The 22,131-nt window shown below is 43.3% G+C and overlaps 1 protein-coding gene across 2 annotated transcripts in view; it reads right to left on the reverse strand.

Moving 5' to 3' along the window:
• Positions 1-6,832, reverse strand: part of col24a1 (collagen type XXIV alpha 1 chain) — an 80,176-nt gene extending 73,344 nt beyond the window's left edge. For both annotated transcript variants that reach the window (XR_014699166.1, XM_084548354.1), the window contains exon 1: positions 6,157-6,832. Coding sequence is in view for 1 of the 2 variants with exons in the window: in XM_084548354.1 (XP_084404480.1) it covers positions 6,157-6,209 (53 nt within the window). In the remaining variant the exon portion in view is untranslated. The remainder of the gene's footprint in view (positions 1-6,156) is intronic.
• Positions 6,833-22,131: the final 15,299 nt, after the last annotated feature.

Consider the following 22,131-nt stretch of genomic DNA (forward strand, 5'->3'; position numbering starts at 1 on the left):
AATATACTAACATCGTTTCTTCATTAAGATGAAATTTTCAAAACACATGTCAAATATTATATAGAAGTTGTCAAAAGGGTTTATCTGCACTGACACAGAAAACATGTCACATTGTTATTGATTTATTACTGTGACTTATTTTTATTATGTTAAAAAGTAGGGCAATGGGACTTGTTTGAGTTTTCACAGAAATCCTATCGTTTTTGTTTGTCAAGTTAAGTGCACTTTAACACCACTGTTAAAACTACCCAACATTTTAAACTAATTAATGGAAAATTTGTATTTTAACTTATAATTCATTGGATAAGTTATGTCTGCTTTATTGCAGATACAGCGTATTTACCTTCAGAGGATACACACTCAAGAGACGAGCAGTTGCACACGCCACCATGTTCAACAAGGCACTCTTGTTCCCAGCCTTTATTCCCACAGTTTTGCAGCATTTAGAGATTCCCATTAGCAAAAATGCAGTATAGTATTAATTTTCTTTGGTGTATAATCTCCTATAACTAAACATCGTATTATTGACAGAGGCAGTTGGTCCTCCTCCCCAGAGTCCGCCAGGTTTCTACAGCTGCCCACGAACAGACGAGCCAAACACCAGAAAGCGGTTTTCACACTTTTTACACTAAAGTGGCAACTTGAACTTGGTGGTGCCATACCATCGTTTGGAATCAGATACCATTATGTTCTAAATGATTGGACAAGTATTAATTTGGTTGCAATCTGCAATCTTACCTCTAGATGTCACTAAATTCTTCATAGTGGTCCTTTAAGGTAAAACTGTTCATTTGTGCCTCTGTTTGTGTGAGACTACAGCAAACAGAGCTAGGCATGTTCTGCCCCCTTTGTTATAAAATTGTAAACCAGTGTCAAAGACAAAAAAAAGTATCATTAACCATAGAAAATAGTCATGTTTTTGTTCAGATTGGATTTAATGATAAAGTTAAAAAAAAAACACACTACACAGTACATTAAAAATATACATACAATAACTATTATAAACTGTGTATTTATACAAAATTAAGGACTGGTTTTTAAAATTAAACAGCGGTCTAAATTGCCCCTACATCTTTCCTTCAACATACTTTCCAGGCATGCTCTGCATATTCAGAGCCAAATCTATCACATCAGCAGCCCTGTGCACAGTAACAGCTGCTTGAAGTCGTTCTGGCCACTAGCGTCACAATTTTCAGCACTGACACGGTGCGGTGACTGTACAAAATACATGAGGAGACAGTAGGCCTGCTATTTTAATATTCAGCTGTGTAAGTCTAAAAACGAGGGCTATCAATCATGCTCTGCTGTGGCACCTTAAACTCTAAGGGATTGTTGCGCGAGTGCGATGGCTGCAAACAGCATGATAAATGCCGTGCAAACATTTTTCCGCTGTGGCCTTTGAGCATCGGATTAAACAAGCAAAAAAAGCTACAAGTGTTTGTGCAGCTCTGTTTGACATAGAACCACAGACAGATAGGCAGCCATATTTGTTTTCCCAGAGCAAAGCGGCCCGACATACTTGAGGAAAAAAAACATAATCAAAGTCAGAAAAGAAGAGGAAAATTAGGGCAAAAAAAAGAAAACAAGAGAAAAATATAAAAAAAGAAAAGAAAAAAGCCATCTGTGAGTAGAAACACCACGGGCTGTGTCTGTCACCTGTCCCCCATCAAGAAAGTGGTGCGACATTCCACAACCGGGAACACAGACTTATCCAAACTAGGCAAAAGTAATACAGAAAAACAAGCGTGGAATATATGAATACAATCACTCATCTGTTGAGAGAGGATAAAACTGACATTTATAAGGCCCAATGAGTGGCTGGTTCTACTTAAAGCTTGGCAGCTTTTAAAAGTGGAACAAAAAAAGGAAAAAACTAAATATAACACTTAACATTCCCTTTAGGAGTGTGTGTGGGGCCATCTGATGCTGATTCAGACAGATTTTTTTGCTGTCTGTCTCGCAGTCTCCCGGCTATTTAAAGCATCCCTGAGGCTCTACCACCAAACAGACACAGGTCATCTCTTCAGCACATCTATAGTGACGTAAGCGGTGGGAATTTTCCAGCACCTTAACTATTTGCCACCCTGCTGTTTGCCAGATTTCAGCCCCAGCATCACGTAGCGAACTTGGTTTTTACATTTAAAGCTTCAGTGGAGTGAACAGGACTAATCAATCAAGCAAATCTACCATTGTTCCTGTTTCTTTATTAAATCTTGAGGTAAATGTCTGTATAAGTGACAGTACACTATGACATGTATCCCAGTCCTGGCAGTTAATGGAAAAGACTGCTGAATGCAAGACAAAGCTCCCCAAACAGTGCTCTGTTGACTAAGGGAAATACCACTATGTGGGGAGTGGGTGTCATGTCAAGACTATAAATAATCACAACTCAAAACTCCCCTGTGCAATGAATCACACCAGCAGTAACAGATCTCGCCTTTCTCCCCTCAAAATTAGCTTGGATCCCTAACAATGGTTCATTCAGCCGAGGAGAAGGCTGAGAGGCAAATGGGGAGGCGAAGTGCCCAATTAGGCTTGGCAAATAGGAGCAAAGTCACTTAAGTTGTATTTGCAGTCCTCATAAGGAAGAGGAAACAATCTTCTTACGTTCATCACTGCTGTCTATCAAGAGATGGCCTTCACAGTTTACATGTGTAATGGGGCTTACAGCTTACAAAATCCACGAGTAGCAACAAAGCTTGCAAAGCTGTTTATCTACCCAAACAACTCCAAATTGTTAAACTTCTGGAGGATTACCAAGAAGGAATCGTTGAGGTAAAAAAAATAAAAATAAAAAAAAAATGTACAGCTGCTTTTCTCTACTTTGCTTTTGGCAAAATGGTTCCCTGTTTTGTAAGGACATGTTGGACCTTCAAAACAAACCGGTTGGGAGTCACCTTGACTGACCCGTCAGATTTAACTTCATTCTGCTGTCCGTGGTTAGTTTCAGCCACCGGAATATCTGCACAGTAGAGGCAGTACTCTTTGGAAGTGTTCCGCATAGAGTCATTATTCAGAGAATTGAGGTTTATAGAGCTTGACCTTGGAGCATTTGCTTAACCCCTACTGTTAAATGCCCCTTTGGCGAAACGTGGTCGAGTTGAGCCCGAGTTAAAATGGAATTCAAAACAGAGGGAAACCAATAACTCTGAGAAGCATAAAGTGACATGGAGCTCCAAGGAGTCGTATTGAGGCTCGTAACATATCTGAAAAGTTACATGCACCGTATGAACGTTGTGGTAGAAGTCTACCGGAGATTTATCTCAATGAAGAGATCAATATCTTGCAAATCAGGTGTTCTGTTCCTGCATGCTTTGCTTCTCGATCTCATCAAAAACATTCCTGGACATGAAGAGGGAACTGATCTACTGCCAATATCTGCTCCCGCTGGCCGCGTTTCAGCTTTAGTACCTGCATCCTGATCATAATGGCTTCATTACGGAAGAACTAAGTGGGCTTGTCTGCTCCTCTCCAAATGGTCATCAGTAGAAATTAGCAGGTCAACAAGTTTCCTGGATTCAGTTGCCTACTTGTTGTTCTTCATTTCCCAGGGCTTGAAACAATAATGATTCCCAAACTGCTGCGTTTAGCCTGGTTAATGAATAAAAATGTAAATCTACACACAACTGTCCAGAAGCAGCACGCCACGTTTGTCTGCTCCTTCTCTGATTAAGAGCTGGCTTGAAAGCTCACTCAATTGGTGCTCAGAAGTCAAGAGGTCACCGCAGACCAGAGTAAAGATTGACTTAGTCCACAAGACAGCGAGCAGACAAAGGGCTGTGAGTAAACTTCCACCAGCCTTTATTGGTTTGCCCTTTCCTGTTGCAGAGGGACCTGCAGATGTTAGGAGGGTTAAACACACTCACTCACACAGACAGACAGGCCAAAATCCCTAAAGCCGCTGGTGTGGAGAAGGTGAGCAAGAAGATGGGAACTGGGCTCTGATCCTACTATGAATTACTTTCTTCTGGGATTATCAGGCTTAGTTAGAGCAATCCAACGCAAACAAAGACAAAAAGGTAAAAGTATGCATTTTTCCACCTCAGCAGTGGTTTGTGAATGAAAGGGCCAATTTTTAGTTTTTAGCTTGAGCAAAAACATAGTTGTTAATAACAATGTTTGCAGAAACCAGGACATTGTGTCTGCATTTGTTAAGCTGTTCCCATGTCTTTCTAATTATTGTGACCACAAATTAAATTGAATGATACGTCTGAGCAGCAGGAACAAATAAAATCATAACTGGCTACATGGCCATTTTAGTGTTATTGTTATTTTATTTAGTGTAACCAAAGGTTTCATGTTCTCTTGTGTCACCGACACAGCAAAAATCCATCTCACCACTTCATACTTGAGAATGCATGACAATGTGTTTACATGGTACAGAGATAATACATAAAAAACAAAAAATGTAGGCCATAAAGTCGTGCCAGCTGCATTATCTGTGGTTCCTGTCGTGAAAATAAGAGATGGAGAGCACCGGACGAGAAAAACATGCCTACGTAGTCAGAGTTTGACGGCATCCAATCATATAGGAGCATCAGTGGTCATTACATTCCTCTAAAGTTTGGAATACCTGGAAAAACACTGATCTGCTACTACAGCCCAACACAAAAGCCATCACACGAGAGCTCAAGGCCTGCACCACATTCAATTTAAAGCCCACTGTCATCATTTACTGTGATGTTCTTGACACAACTCCAAACATCTTCCCAAACTTTCCTTTTAAAACCAATCGAGATCCAACGAAAAACACGCGGAGGTGATTTTCATTTAAGTCTAGACATCTCACTTCTCATCTTAAAAACATATCGACTTATTATGGGAACCATCAGCCTGTGTCGAGGAGACACTGTGGCTGTACTGGTGGCGATGGAGCAGCAACGCCTCCAACAGTGGGTGATTGTTTGGGGCTCAGGAGCCAGTTAACCACCGATGCATACACACTAACTCTGACTGTGAATTCAAGTGAGGCCAGATTTATTCTCAACTCAGTTCTCCCATAAGGCTCTCATTTTCACCCTCAAGGACAAAAACAAATGGATCTCACAGGATTTCAGGTCCAATTTGTTTTCCATCTAACAAACACTATCAGCTGAGGAAAACAAAAAGCTTTGTGATGTTTTTTTTTTCTTCTTTTAATACATCATATCTGGAAGAGATTTATAATGGATTGCAGACAACTTGGACAAACTGATAGAAGATAGTAAATTCACTGTTAAGTATCCTTTGAAGGCATGCACATTTCTGATGTTGCACGGCCCCGGCTGAATGTAACAGGACAACAAAACCTGCACGCTAGATGTCAATAACACACACTTCCATGAGGAATGTTTGGGTTTAAGGGGGCTAAATAGTTTTTAGGGTATCTTTTTTTGCCATTTTGAGCTGAAGACTTCAACAGAAATTGATAAATCCATTTGTCTTCAATACAGTTGCTTCAGATCTTTTATTTCAATATACTATGGCAATAGTTTACAACATGCTGACTAAGCATAATTGCTTCCAAGACATCCTCATCCGTCCCCTCTCTCCCTCTCTCTTTCTCTCCATGTGTTTATTTTCCGGCTTATCGCAGCTATGTGACTGGAAGTCAGATAAAAAGGAGGGGATTCAGTTCAGTTGTGGACCACATGGTATTCAGATTATAGTGCAAGGGATCCCAGGCTTGCATGTTCACATGTTGAGTTCAAAGCCAAGACTTCGGTTGTCAAGTATAAAACAGATGAAACACAATTGCTTCTGAAATATTTAACCCTTTCAGAGTTGAGTGTATCAATGAGAACAGTTGTCAGATGGGGATGGTAAACCTGGACAGCAGAGAGTCCTTGTACACAATTACACTGTAGCACACTCAACACTGAAGACAGATTGAACCTAATGGAAAACAAGGAGATCTGGTTGTAGCCTAAAAAGAAACAATAGTTTTAAGATAGAGTAAGGATCCTAATATTAAATCTAATGCTTCTGTTCTGTGTGGTGTCAAAAATATTTACCTATACTACCGGAATTATTAAGTCAATTCACACCCCTGTCAGGGAAAGATCATAAACCGAGATAAGTCCCAGTTGCCATTTTAAATGAAAACCCCGTTTCAATGGCGCCAATGCGCAGAGATAGTCTGACATCTGCACAGTATTCAACCAAATGTCCACTTACGTTGCTGCCGCGGAAACGTGTCCACTCCTTGTCCGTTGAGCTCCTAAATGCATTTGTATGCATTTGTCCAGGCAGCAGAGATCTGGGTGAAAACAGAATCACACTCAAGGGGATGCCTGCACATGGGCTAGCCCTTTGGGAACAGCCAAAGGAAGCGTGGAAGTGGACGGAGGAGTGCTGCCACCTCAGAATTTCCTCATCGTACTGCAGTCCGAAGGAGAGGTCTCTCCCACTCTTTCAAACCGAAGCCTCTCAGATCCCTTGCGCTCTGCGGCGCGCAGTGATCAGGCTATTTCTATCCAAAGTGGAGACGCGCAACAGTTGCATAGAAAAAAAAGAAAAACTGGCTCGGACAGCGACAAGTCGGTTTTGCAGCGGTGTTAGCTCGACTGCTCTGAGGGATACAAAGAATCAGCGCTCGGCTTCTTCTTGGTCTTCAACTCAGCTGCAGATTGAGCTCGGTGCGTCCTTACCTCCAGGCGGTGGTTCCTGCTATGTGCCTTGACTTGCACTGATGCAAGGGGATCCGTATTCACCCCATCACAGCTCCTTCCAGCTGGTGGTGTTGGGTTTCACCAGTTACCGACTCGTGACATCACGGATGGAGTATTGGCTTGTGTTTGTCAATGTCTGCTGTCTATTTTGACTACTGTATTAGCCCCACTGCCTACTGTACGTTCACAATGTGCTCAGCATGGGCGAGTGTCTGTGCTTAGAGTAGAGAGAAGCGTAAAACCTTTATTTGCAAAGACACAAACGATGGAATAACAATGAAACAATGTCAGCTGATTAAGCCTGAAGCTTTTTGCTGACATGCAAATCTGCAAAGTGTGACAAACAAAAAAAAAAAAAAATCTGTTATCTAGCATTAAACAACTTATATTAGGACCATTTTACAGTTAAGTACAGCGAATATTGTTCCAGCAAGTGGGTGCAGTGTCCATTTTCCACTTAAAAATATGATTAAAAATAAATTTCCAATATGAAACCCCACTTTTAAAAGTAACTGAAAAGGTTTTTGGGGGCATTACTTCCTTGGTTAATGGTTATCTGTGATCTAAATTGGCTCAAGCGCTTGCAATCTTCCGTAATGATCTTGTTGTAATGTCAGGGTTGTGGTGTCAGGCACGGTGAAACTGTGCAGTTTGATGCCTTCAAGAGATGCGTGGTCTCGCAGTATGTGAAACAACTCAAGTGCATCGTGGTCCTTATTTTCGTGGGCTTGCATACAAAGCGCCTCGTATTTAAACACAGGCCCCCTATTAGCTGCATTTGTACTCGGCTGTAAACAAACAGTTGTGATGCAAAGCACATGCAGGTCTGAGGACGCTGAATTTGAAGGCGATTTACTGTACACAAGCACCGATTTATTAGGTGTATCACATCTAGTGGAGTTCATCATAAGTGATTTTTTGCGCTGGCACTGATTATATGTGGGAATAACCCTTCTTTGTTCCATTGTAACCAACACCGCAGAGTTTCCCCTCTTGAAAACGACACTGTTTCTTTTCGTTATCTCTGCCATCGAATTTTCCAAACAAACAGGCCCTAACCCACTTCCAGCACACCCCCCCCCCCCCCCCCCCCCCCCCCCCCCCACACACCCTCCATCCACGCTAACCCATTAACCTCGAACAAACAGAGCTCTGTGGGTCCCCGGGCCCCGGTTCGTCCACCCCCCAACTCCCTCCCCCACAGCACCCCACAGCATCCTCCTCTAGATGTCCGCAGATTCAGTTGAGCCAGGACAGCAAGGGACTCCATATGGTTTGCAGTTTAAGGGACCAGAGGTGAGGGTGGGTTTGTGGGGAGTGAGGGGAGGGGGGCTACTAGGAGACAGAGCAGTTCCTGCATTGAATCCCAGTTGGAGCACAAAGGGTTCCTTAACCTGAAAACCGCAAAAAGACAGTTACAGTGAACAGTTACAATGCCCAAACATGGAGTAATGTGAGAGAGGTCAAAGTGACATGGAAACTCCAAGTGAGCCCGCCAGCCAGTATAAACAGTGAGGTTAATAAAGATTTCGTGGTGCCTGCAAACAAGGTATCTGAGGCCCTTTGTGCTACGGAGGTCTGTCTGCAGCAGTGGGTCAATCTCTCTTCCCCCCTCTTCATAAAAGACGGTTGTCTCCGAGGAGGAAGCACATGCACGGGATGCACTTTTTCTCCCTCTCCATCTCAGTCGCTCCCTCTCTGGCTTTGCCATCAACCAGCATCTCAGGATAGCAATGTTTCGACCAGATGTTTTCTTCCACTACCAGGAAGCAAGAGATGTGGAGATGCTGGTGCTCTGACGAAACAGTATGAACAAATTAATTACATGATTGTTTTGTAGCACAGAGCGAACACAGATATTGGAGGCTTAAATCACACGTCTCTTGAGTTTGAACTCAGACATGGGTCGTGTTTATAAAACCTGATTGATGAAATGTTGCCTCTCTGGCAATAAAGATGTCTTGTAAAAACCTTTTTACGATATTACACTGTAAAATGTCTTCAGCCACATATATATACACAGCAAACTTTTCACGCTTTTTCCTTTTCCACGAGTCCAGATGTGCACTAATCAGTCCATCGTGCACCGAGCACCAAAAACGCAGGGTCCAGAAAGCGACTGATGTCCGATAATCAGGATCAGATCGCTTCTCCCGTGCCTCACTCTTGAGGAACGGGCCGACACAGATGAGAGCGCGCTGACACTGTCCTGTAACATGTGGTATTCCCCCTCCTGCAGTTTCAAAACCTTTGGTCAGTAAAAGTGTTGTAATCGAGTCACAAAACAAAGGCCCGTGCTGTGGGCCGATGACTGCAGAGTTTTAGAAGCACACAAAGGCCAGACAGGAATCTGATTACAGCTGCATGTGGTCACAGACAAAGTCCTTCCATATGATCAAACATTACATAATGCGCACATGTCCAAATCTAGCTCGACTTTTTAATGCTCCAAAGTAGTTCTTGTTGCTTTGACATTAAAACAACTTCATCTTATTCAGTTTTGCATGTTTCAAAACTAAAATTTCTCTTTGCTGGTAGCATGATGTTTGGAGTCTGTACTTCATTTGGATGCAGCTTCGTTCCTGGCCCGAGTCCCAGGAGCTGCATGTATGCACTCCTATCTATCTGCACACTCCCCTGTCTTCAGTGACTTCAAATCCAGAGCTTCCCATTGGAAGAACTGGATCCAAAAGCCATGGTTGCGGTTGCGGAGCGTATTGTCTTTCAGGTTAACATTTCATAGTACAGTAACAGCTTGTAAATGTGGGGAGCTTTCGGGACGATAGGCTTAAGAGTCAACCGGTCTGGCTCCAGAAACCAGAACATATCTCTGCGGTTGGTTAAACTGTAAGTTTTCTTGCGAGCTGCAAGCAGACTAAATAAAAATGTGCTTTCAAGTGTCCACGATAAGCGCATTCTTCTCGACAGGATCAGCCTCATTAGCTCATCAGTAACTGGGAGGGGGGGAGGGTTGGCATGTGTCTGTGCAGGAAGGGGGACAGCTGACTCTACCTGCAGACTGACAAGATGCTAAACCATGGCCCTGTCTCTAATTAGCAGACACGGGCCTGTGTAATTTCTGTCCTGCGTGCGTGTCACCGGCTCGTAGGGCTGTTATTTTGCCGAGCGGGGAGAGAGTGGGCAACAGCTGGGAGAGTGCTTAACAGATGGTGAAATACAGAGCAGTTGATAGCTGAAACAATGCTCCATGTAAGAGTGTGGGTGTATGTGTGTGCGAGAGGTTGTATGTAGCGAGGTGGTTTGCAGCGCTTTAAGGGATCATGGGAAAGCACGACGAGAGGAGCCAGGGGAGTCCAGGGTGAAGGGGGTGTTTGGGCAGGGAGGAAGTTTGGGAGTGTGCGGGGAAAGTGAAAGCCCCTTTGGGGGTCATGTGGGGTGGAGAGGGGGCACAGCGGAGGAACACACACAGCGCTCAGGGAGGCGTGTTTGGCTTTTAATTTTATTGAGAAGACTTGCAAGCACAGCGATCGTACGTATGACTCTTGAGTCGCACGAACGACTCTTGAATCAACGCCTAATTATTTGATGGTTCATTTGAAGGGCATCCAGATCTAATTTCCATTCACAGAAAACTGACTTACTGTAGATCATGTATTAGGTGTACATTTAAGTGATACTCTTGCTTCACTGTAAGGAAATCACCAGAAGGAAACTGACTGTACGTATAGCTGCACCCGTTAAAAAGTGTGTCTGTAATTAGTTTTGCACATGTCGAGCAGAAGTCAACCTAGCCCGCAAAAACAAACCCGTTTGTCAACTTTTAAAAACCTCTGGCATCTAAACGCGACCTAAATCACATGTTGCAAGATCATAAATTACTTTCAGATGAACATTAAATAATTTATAGTTTTCTCTAACATTGTCAATTAACAGTTGTTCGGAACCCAGCGCAGTGTCTGTACTTGAATTTAGCTATAGACAGGGAACAGGGTAGCTGACTGGAAAAACAGGTGAAGAGGTAAGATGTAGGAGTGCTCTTTAAACTGCGGAAGCAATTAATGTGGCAGCGCTCCTTCTTTTGCTGCTGCAGTCTTTCCGCGGTGGCTCTGAAATCACCTGTTGTGAAATGAGGCCTCGATCCAGAAGTATTCAGATGGTTTTCCCATCTTCCTTAGAAACAGGGAGAAAGGAAAGTTGTACGTTCTCCAAATTAAACAAATGTGATTTCCAAAGAAGAAATGAAGCGAAGTGGCTCCACTGAATTGCCTCGTCAGGTTATTTACATTACATTACTGCTTCCAGTTCCTCTTGGTTAAGTCTCTACAGGCTTTGCACACCTGGACTCTGGCAGCGTATTCCATTCCTCCTGACAGATTTTTTACTTTTTTTTTTGATTGTTCCTAAACTGTTTTTGTGTGTGTGCCTGTTTCAGGCTGCATCCTGCTGCTGCCATCAAGGATTGTCATTGCTATGGGGTGGGGGTGCCTGGTCTGGTCTAGGTGGGTGCTACATGTGTAAGTAACATCCACACGAACGCCAGGTCCAGACATTTCCCAGCAGAACATTGGATTGTCACAAGATGATCAGTGTTGTTACAGAAGTAGAAGCAGAAGTATAAACCAGTCTTAAGTCTTGGCTTTGGCTGGAACACATAGGGATAATCAGAGACTTGCTGTCTTGGCTCTAAAGTGTTGTTCTGAAAGGTGGCCAGTCTTCATAGCATCTGGGGGATTGCTTCATTCTGCAGTAGCTTGTCTTGAGTGACCTCCTTGTATTTGGCTGCAATCGTTCACTTTCTACTGGTCTGCTTGTCGCAGGTGGATGAGAAGTGTCCCCCGAGCATAATGCTGCCACCACTAGGCTTCACTGTGGAGTTGTTACTAGCAGGGGATGAGCAGTGCCTGGTGTTCAATGAACACATATTTTCTGTTTTTCTTTCACCAGCCCACTCACTTCTTTCCTCACTCTCTACCATGAAGGTCATCCTTTTAGGCCGGTTCTCCGAGCTCTGCAAAGGACTTCTGACGTCTGTTGGATTTACATTACTAGGGAAATTCTAGGGAAAGACTTTGCACACCTGTTGGGTTCTTAGTCATCTCCCAGACCAAGGCTCTACTTCCTAAGCTACTTAATTTTAGCCAAATCTTGGACAAGTCACTATGTTCCAAAACTCTTCAATTTCACAATCACTGGGGCCAGCCTGGTCGTGGGAAAACTAAAAACTTTACAAATGTTTTGAAAATGAGCTCACTAGTTCTCATTCTGTCTTATTTTATTGGTCTGCATCGTGTAAAGTGACTCTGTTTTGAGAAAATAAGTGGGCACACTGCTCTTAGTCCAGATAAGGGTTTCACTTCTGCAGCATAACAGCAAGATGCACAGGTTTACCCAGAGCATGCATCCCCGTGCATTAAGTCGAACAACAAAATTGCAGCACTGGATGCAGAAAGACATGATAAAAACATGACCAACGCACAGTCGTTCCAAAAATCCGTCGATCACACCAGATGTGGTGCCGGTGCAGTTGTCTTCATTCAGACAACCTGAGCCAATATTTGGCAAACACAGTTCCCCTACATCAACATCATCCCTCATTTTCCAGAGCTCTGTCTGCTCTCAGTTTGGGAACAGAAGAGGAGTAGCCAGAGAAGAAGCTTGATTTAGGGAGGACGAGAAAAAAGCCACCTTGACCTCACTTTCATCTCTGGGGCTGATCCTCCGTCTGGCGGGAATCCTCCGAGGAGCTGGCCGCGGAACAGAGAGTGGCTTTATGCCTGCTAACCACAATGTTCCTCTTACAGAGTCCCATTTAATTTCTCGGGAGGGTTGAGAGGACGGCTTGAAAGGCATGTTTGCGCTTATCTCCAATGATACTATTAGGCCGCGAGTAATTTAGGCCCGGTCCCGTATACTTTTCTGCGAGAAGTGAAACCAGAGCCGATGAAGATAATCTGTGTGCAAGGATGACGTGTTGAACAATCAGGACAGCGACTCAGGAAGGATCCCGAATCCCTTTCGTTTCACCTCTCCTTACAATTCCTGCATTTGACTCTAGGAAAATACTTTGGTTTGCTTCGTTGCCAAGCATTGGATGAGAAGATGAAGCTACAGTCAGCATCCAGCTGCATAGCTTAACATAAAGAAACAGTCTGGCACACACAGTAACGCCCCATAAAAATGCAAATTGATGTTGTTCCACTTTTCATATGGGCTTATATGCAAAGAAATATAACATGTTAGGAAGTGTTAACTGAATGTAGTGCACTCCAGAGGGATTTTATTGCCTTTGGATGAACCTAAGCTAGTGCTATAATCCTGTTTTATCTTCCTTTATTCCTGTTTTTTTGCAGAAAGCAGCATCAGCCGTCTGCTGGTGGTAGCTTCTTATTTACCAAACAGATAAAAGAGTTATATGAAACATCTCATCTCACCACTGACAGCTCAGTTCTGTTACCGGACGACGAAACGGCCGCATGTGCTGCCTAAGCTAAAGCAGCAAAAGAATGAGACATGGTTTATGATTCTGGGAAAGCTTCCTCGGCCCGGACAGTTTTATAATATTTGGAAGTATCTGAAGTGCAATTTACAAACACTGGGCTAAATCTCACCGGGGCACTCGAAGAGCAGAGCTCAGTAGTCGCCGGATCCAGTTTCAGACCGAGAGTAGCTGTCAGAGGAGACGACACAGGTGCCAGACTGACAACAGGAGACAGTGGGCGCAGCGCCGCGCGGGAGTGACCTTGGCGGGACCGGTTCAGCAATGCGTGTCCCCCTCGTTCACGGACGGAAGTGTCCAACCCAGAAAAGACTTCACACCAGCTCGCTGCTGCCTCTCCCCGCACTTTAAGAGGGACGGAAATATTTCACATGTCTGCTCTGACCGCAGGCCGGCCTTACCTTTCAGGTCAACCCCCACGCCCAGCCCTCTCGGCTCAACCGTCCACTATCATTCATCTTATAATTACGGCTTTTAGCAGAAGTTGCGTCAGGGTGGGAGTCTATTACTGTTCTCTCTATATTTTCACACACACAAAAAGAGAGTTTTGTCTGCCATCATATCATCTCAAAGATTTAGAGGTGGAGATTGAGATGTCTTTCATGAACTTATGAAACCTGTCACAACAAGAAACCATGAGAGTCTTCCCACATGACAGTTTTTCAGGATTTAGAAGGAAAAAAACCTTTTTCTTTTCGTAGCTCTTCTTTTTGTGGCTTTTCTGCATTTTCAAAAAGTCAAAAAATTCCAATAATCTGACAAGCTGTTCTGAAGCAAATACACTTTTCTATTTTTTAAGTATACACGCCCCACATCCGGCGCTACAAATGGATTTAAACAAACGCTCCGTTAAAATATTATCTGGCACAGGCTTCGACGGTAGAGTGCTCGGAGAAAATAGACAGGACACAGTGAGACACCTCCATGTATTTTTTTTTTAGCGACAGAGTTTATGGCGTCTTGGCAATTAATGTCTCCCTTTTTATAACCGCTGGACAGCCCCTGTTGGGACACTGGAGGGGAAAAGTCATCTCCTCTTCTTTTTGGCCTTATCTGTGCGTGACACTGCACCCGTGCAGATCCTCTCTGAGGTCCAAGTGCATCCACTTAAAACGTCAAACTGAAACAATGAAAAGCAGGCACGCTATTTGTTTTGTGGGAGAGCGAGCGCGTGAAAAACAGGGTATGCTGCCAAATATTAGAAACAACCGCACAGAGGTTTACTGCTGCGGCAGAAGAATATCCACTGCAGTCGCTGGTCTACAAGAAGAAGGAGGAGAGGCAGAAGACAGGAATCAAGCTCTGAGCCAAACATGGGGCAAAGGAGATCGGTTTCAGACTGATGAGGTAGCAACAACAGCAGAAACACAAAGAAGGACGTACTGGCAGCCTTTAAGTCGTCGAACTTGTTTGCAATCAGTTGCCTAGCAGCAGTCTGGTAGATCGAAGGAGATAGGGCATCATTTGGAGAGTTGTTTGTGTGAATAGTGGATTTATTTGTGAGAACAGTGAGAGTGAACCAAAAAGACCTGGTTTCAATTATCTTAGCTGTTTATGTCAGCCTGCACATTAACGCCTTTAGCCACTACTAAGTTCTTTTTTGAGATCTGTAGTTTTTCTTGTTTGTCAGATCCATTTTAAGGCCGTAATTTGCCGACATCCCTCTGTTTCTGTTATTTTCCAGTGAGACATTTTATTGCTCCTCTTTTTCCACGCTGCCCTTCTCCCCCCGTCACCTTCTGATTCTAAAACCAGAATCAGAAATCCCTCATATCGAAGGTATACTGTGTGACACATGGCGGCTCTACAATGAGAGCTGTCTGAGAGATGGAAGTGGAACCTACAGATCAATTGTGTGACCAAGCTCGGCAAACAAACGCACTCGTTCTCGTACACCTTGTGCTCTGCTACAACTTACACAATATGAAGACTTACACCACGTTTTCAAATCTTGTTTGGCGAACCCTTAAATTCCGGACACATATGACTTTGTCCAAAGTTTTTTGGTACCCAGCTAAAGATCTTCTCCATCTTGTAAAGAACGATCTCTGCTAACCCCTCTCACAACTTAAATAACTCTACGCTGGCTTCCATCTCCTCCTAATAAACTGTTGCCGTTCCGACGGCCCGTCCTCTTTCATAAGAGCCCAAGATCATCACCCATTGATACCCAAATGGTCTCCAAATGGCTCAGTTTGGGCACACTTGGTGCTATTCCTAGAAAAAAATACAAATTTTCCGTAGTATTATTGTCAAATTTGAAATGGGACTAGGTAAGACTTCAAGGTGCGATCCCTTTGTGTTTTCCGATACACACCACCAAACTACAATCATTTTGAAGGCAAATATTATTGAAAATCCTTCCTTTTCAGTGTATTCAAACTCCCATCACTCAGTGCCTGTAGCACTTAGACAGATTCTGAGAAAAATTCAGAGTGTTAGCTTTCAAAAGGGGCCAAAACCATGTCTGTACGCCAAATGGCTCAAGAACAGCTTCAAATTTACTTTGGGTCTGCCTTTTTTTTATATGTTTTAGGCAAACATTACAGGGGGGTTAATTCAACCCATCTTGCCCCTCAGCTCTCTGTCAATAAACAGGCCAAACTCATGCAAATCACCAACGCCGCTGCCAGGATGAGGCCTCCCTACGCCAAACCTGTCAGAGCTGAATGATAAGGACATCACATGCATTGCAATCCTAATAGCGAGATCTTGATTTTTAGACCAAATATTTCTAACTGTGTAACGTTAATTCTATTTCTAATCCCTAATAAAACACAAAACAAAAAGCTAAAAGGGGCTAAAATGGTCAGAAGAGCAGAGAGAAACGATGTAATCACATGACATTAATATAGCGATGTTGACGGGGCCTGCTTTAAATGTTAAATTAATACGTAATGGTCACGGTAAACATGTCGCTGTCCCCTGCTGCCAAGCAAAAAACAGAGTGGGTGGCAAGGAGCTTTTGTTCCCCACGTGTCAGGCCTGGTTTAAGCCCAAGACACTTCTCAGTCCACCAGCTGCCCCCGTGTCAACCTCTACTGTCACCAGGGCAAAAAATAGCTCCGACTTCCTGCCCCGCAGCCTCTCTGTCCACTGAGGCGGAGCGGTTGCCACCTGTCAGTCCGAGCGCAGGTTAAAAAGCCAGGCTCCAGACACAGATGGACAATCACCACTACCTCATGTGTTTGCTATCAGGGTTACAGCCAGGTTTGGTGTGGCTGTCCCGCAGCTAAAGACTTCCTAATCATTACCTCATATGTGTACGCCGTCCAGGCTGCCAGAAGCAGTATTACAGAGACATAAAAGTCTTAGGTCACTTCTTGGATTTAAAATAATGTGGGATTAACAGTTTCCTACAGAAACAGTGAACTGGATAAAGGACTTCATTCATACATTTCTTTAATGGCCTGGATCAGCTCTGGATCTGGTCGAGGATCACAGGTTTGTATCTTTGGTGACTGATTAATTGAGATGACTGGGGTTAGCCTGGAACCAATTTGCAAGAGCTTCTTTAGTTGAAAGCCCTGGACTTAGCTGTTGCCTCATTTTAATGCAGTAAAGTCTAAAGCGATTCTCATCTTATTAGGTTTAATTCAAATTTGATTCCGCAGCCTTAACATTACAAGCTAAAATTGCCAATAGAAAAACGTATTAAAGACTTAATTCTGCATTCAACTGTTTCCAAATCCCCTAAAAGCAAGAAAACAAACAATAAATTGATCCAGCTAACACACGCTGCCTGCTATGTCCGGCCAGAACCTCTTGATTGCATCTGCTGTTTTCCAAAAACTACTAAAAACACATCATTAAGGCACATTGTTGCATCGGGTGACACGATCCTTTGTTATAATCACCAGCACTGTTGTTTATTCAGTGTTAATCTCACATCCGCCGCCCTGCTACCACAACTAAAGAGCCCTTGGATAAAAGGGAAGCCTCGGACAAGTGGTTAAAGAAGGGAAGGGACTGTAGGGTCACTGCTATAAGTGCACTCAAACAAATGGGTTAAATGCAAACGTAAGTGTAGGAATATAAACCGATCAGGCATAACATTAGAACCACTGACAGGAGAAGTAAATAACATTGATCATCTTGTGATAATTCAATGTTTTGCTGAGAAACTTTTGGACCAGGCATTCATGTGGATGTTACTTAGACATGTACAACCCACCTAGACCAGACCAGATCAAAAACGGTGTTGACCTGGCCTCCAAATTCACTAGATCCCAAACTGATCAAGTATCTGTGGGATGATCCATAGAGGCCACTCCCCTCAACGCATAGGACCCAAAGACATTCTGTTGCCAGACACCACAGGACACCCTCAGAAGGCCCATGTCCATTCTCTGATGAGTCACAACTGTTTTGGAGGCACAAGGGAGACCTGCACAATATTAGGAAGGTGGTCATAATGTTATGCCTGATCGGTGTATACGTGATTACATTCAACGTTTAGTTGAATTAGCTTGATTGGGGCTTAGTGCCACATATAGATGGATTAAGAGAAGCTGAATTGACTGGGACAATAAGATTTTTTGATTCTGAAACACTGGAAGCTTGGAGAAGTTGGATGAACATTTTTTAGGGAAATGTGAGACTCAAACAGAGCACATAAGTCATACAAATACCCACAATACTTAATCTTTTCCTTGTATTGATGAATTGACAAAGAAATTACTGAATATATGACTTTAAACCATTGTAGCGGCCAGCATCCTGTGGTTAGTGTAATATGTTCGCTAAGAAGACACAGCTGTGACGTTCAGCTGCTGAAAAACTGCTCCGTTAATCCAGTTAGACACCTCTCTGTATCTATTTCATGAATAAACGTTTCGGGAGCTGAGATTGAAACAACGTGGCTATATTTCTGGCAACGCGCTCTGCTGCAAACCTTGAGAATAAATAATAGATTGTATGAGAGCAGTCCAGACAGAGGCAGAGCTGGGGTCAACAGCGCCGTGACTCTCAGACTGTTTTGAGTCGACTGGCTCTGCTGGACACTGGACAGCATGGAAACCCAAACATTAGCCATCTAAGGCGGGGGGTTATGTCACATGGGGACACATTATGTAATGAGATCTACAAAGAGAAGGAATGAAGGGCCTACAAAATAAATACCTAATGATTTTACTGTAAAATCTTTTATTCATTAGCACATTTGTGTTCGTACTTAAAATCTAGCTGAATCTGGTGCTGTTGTGATTAAAAATCTTCTTTGGCGTAGTCGGCACATCTTCTCACTGTCAGGATGTGGACCTAGATTTTCCTTGGTGTTCTTTTTTCAGTTTCAGTTTTGGACTTTCATCTGGGTTTGAGTTTCTTGTAATAGCCTTATTATTTTACTTCCAGTTTTAAATCGTAAAGGTCCTCGTTGCGGCTTCTTTTCCTTAGTTTTGCTTCCCTTGTGTCTTCCCACCTGCAAACTCTTTGCTCCGCCCCTTATTAGTCTCACCTGTGTCTTGTTCCATCATTATCTATCTATCTATCTATCTATCTATCTATCTATCTATCTATATATATATATATATATATATATATATATATATATATATATATATATATATATATAGTCCTCTTCCTTCCTTGTTCCTCGTGTGTTTCTTCTGGATCTCCTTGAGTTTTTGATTCCTTTTGGTTTGTGGTTTTTATTTTTGGATTTACCTTTGTCTGCGTGAAGCCACAGACATCACACACAGATCTGCTCCCACCAAGGCCACTGCCTCTTTACACTGCTTCTGGGAAGCACTCGTAAACAGTTTTTTACCCAAAAGCGGTAAGAGTACCTGAGAGTGCCTGAGACTCAGGACTGTGCAATCCACAGTGCAATTTAAAATGTGCAGATAGATACTACACACTGTTATTGTGCAGTCCTTCTGTATGTGTCCTGCATTCGGGGCCTTCCCCGGGACTAGTGACTAGCTATGTTCCCTGACTCTTGCCCAAAACCAGCTGGGATCTGTTGATAGCCCCTGCAGCCCTCTATAGGGCAAACCATCCAAGATGAGGATGATGTTTAGTTATTAGCTTGGTTTGACATGGTTTAGCTTGACATATTAAATATGCATTCACACTATCACAGAGATTCAAAGGAGAATATCTGCACCAATGTGCTCTTTATGTCAGTTACACTAAAGAACACAACAGTGAAAATTCACCCAAAAGCTGAGCGTAGCATTTGTTCAGTCTATGTGCATCTACATCATAGTTAATCCCTAATCCAGTCCACATCAGCTGATAGTTTAGCTGAGGTATTATTTGGCAAATTCAAAGGTCACCTTATTTCTTGAATCAAAGCTATTTCTTCAGCGAGAAACCTCCCACCCAGCTGTTTTTTCTTTTTCTTTTAATCAGTTCTGTCATGTCCCCTGTTCTGGGGAGGTCTCTGCTTTTCTTTGCCGCTCCTCTCCCTGCATTAGGCTTTCCATGTACACGCATGTCAAACGTCCCAGAACAGAGCCAAATATTCTTTTGCTGTGAATAACAATTTAAGTTTCTTTGACTAAAGTGGTCCTGACTGAAAGCTGAATTACAAGGTTTCCCACCACGACACAGACGATTCAGAGACGGTAGTCCTTGATAACAGGAGACGCGGTGACAAATTCATTCGTCGGTAAAGTGCAGCTATCCAAACTCAAACCTGTCTGCGCTAAAAGGAAATCAACTCAAAGTCTAAAAGCAAATTCTACAGGAAGAAACCTTTCTGCTGACCGAGACAACGATTGTGGAAAGATCTGCGAACAATTTCCTCTAAATGAGCCGCCTTTGGCGTGAGCTAAGAAAAAAAAACACACAGCGAAGGCATCCTGCTATTATCTGTGCCCTGCATGTTTTGCGAAGTGCCTGTTGGTGGATTAACAAACTGTCTGCGTCCTCTTCTGGGTAACAGAGATGGAAATTAAGGGAATGCACTTAAATGAAACAACATGGCTGTCTTTGAAGATACACATAAAGTTTGGGGGGGAAAAAAGGGTTTCATACTCTCAGAAGACTGAGACTGAGGCTGCTGCTCCATTTATTTACAGCACGGAGACAGGGACACTTGATCTTCCCTGTTCACAAGGCTATATCTGTATAAGCCCTGTTATTTTTTTTTCCCCCGCTAAAACAAAAATTACCTCATGTGCCAAGATAAATAAGGCGCACATTTGTGAACAACATTGGAGGCAAGAGCCCAGAAATGAGTAAAACAAAGCAGGAAACCGGTAAGTATTCCCATTAGGAAGAAGATATTTAATCTTTTCAATACCTTGACCTCAATTCTCTCAGGAGCTCTGCTATCGAAACTCTGCTAACATCAGATCTGAGTGCAGCCAAAGAGGAAAAAAAATGGGAACTGCCAAGGTTTTATTTATCTCTGTGAGTGCAGCAACTTATCTAACTCGATGCCTGCAAGGACGCTCGGCTGAGGGTTGGCCTGTGCTGCTGTAACGTGGGTGTTGCACTGTGTCTTCTCACAGAGGAGTTCTTCCTGCAAATGTCCAACAGAGGGACCCTGTGATTCTCTGACCAAAGAGAAGAGTGGGACTGACCTCTGTCCTCTCGCTGCCTTAAAATGCACCATTCACAAAAGGATAAAAAATAATTTAACCATTTTTTTCTTTTGTTCCAGCTCAGTTAGAGTAAAGGGAATCAACATAAGACATGGGGTCATTTGTTGCTTAGCAAATTAACAGAGGAACAAATGAGACACAAACTGCAAAGCAAAGAAAGTAATAAAACCAAACAACTTCTAACAGAGGACAGAAATTTTATTCTTTTAATTTTATTTTATCTATGAGCTAACACAACCAAAACCAGTAATGATACCTGCTCAAATCAGCTAACATCCTAGTGGATCTAATGAATTGTAATTTTAGATTTTGATTTATTTACTCACTGGGACAGATATAGTTCCATGCACCTACAAGTAATCACAGAACAGGAGACGCTTGTCCTGGCGGGCTGGAGTCTATCCCAGCTGTCATCGGGCGAGAGGCGGGGTACACCCTGGACGTGTCTCCAGTCAATCGCAGGGCTAACACAGAGAGACAGACAACCATTCACACTTACTCACGGCCAATTTAGAATCACCAATTAACCTAAAGAGCATGTCTTGGACGGTGGGAGGAAGCCGGAGTACCCGGAGAGAACCCACGCAGACACAGGGTGAACATACAAACTTTCCAATAGACTCGAACCCAGAAACTTCTTGCAGTGAGTCATCAGTGCTAACCACCACACCACTGTGCCGCCCCCACAAAGAGGAACAGCTCACATAAAATCAGTGAAATTAGACGTCCTTATAAACCTGGTGCAGATGCAGATGTAAAGGTCCAGGGTGAGAAAGACGGCATCGGCGTCAACTCTGGTAAGGAGCTGAAACTCTGCACTGGTGATACACTCAAGGGTTAACGTGAACAGAGACAGGTCTGAGGCCCCCGAGGGCCGTAACACATGAATGATAACGAAGGAATGATGAACGTTTGAGATTTTGAACGTCTAAAATCCATCCCTTCAGCGTTAAAAACTAACTCACCGTAGGCTTGGAAAGTGGCTGCAGAAAGTTTAGAGCTCACTCTTCTAACATTGCCAGAAAAATGTTTTCAATATTCAAACGTGTGTGACTAAATTAATGTGTAATTAACTTTATAAGTGGGGATCTTTGTCAAGGAATCCTGCACACAAGGCAAAGGAAGGCAGACATTTTCTTGATGATCATAACCTGGAGCTGCAGCTGAACTGTTATAGGACATTGTGGGTTCTCTGCGGGTACTCCAGCTTCCTCCCACCATCCAAAGACATGTTGTTTAGGTTAACTGGTGATTCTAAATTGGCCGTAGGTCCAGGGTGTACCCCGCCTCTGTCCCCTCTCGCCCAATGACAGCTGGGATAGGCTGAATTAATGAATGAAAGTCTCTGGAATGAAAGTTAAACAACAAGACGTCAAGACATGTGGCTGAATTCCGTTTAGCTGCTTCAGTGACGGAGCCGTTGATTCCCTGTTGCATTTTTATGACTTACTGAGAGACTATTAGCTACAAG

This window comes from Chelon labrosus (assembly GCF_963514085.1).
Source record: "Chelon labrosus genome assembly, chromosome: 7".
In the NCBI taxonomy this organism is placed as follows: Eukaryota; Metazoa; Chordata; class Actinopteri; order Mugiliformes; family Mugilidae; genus Chelon; species Chelon labrosus.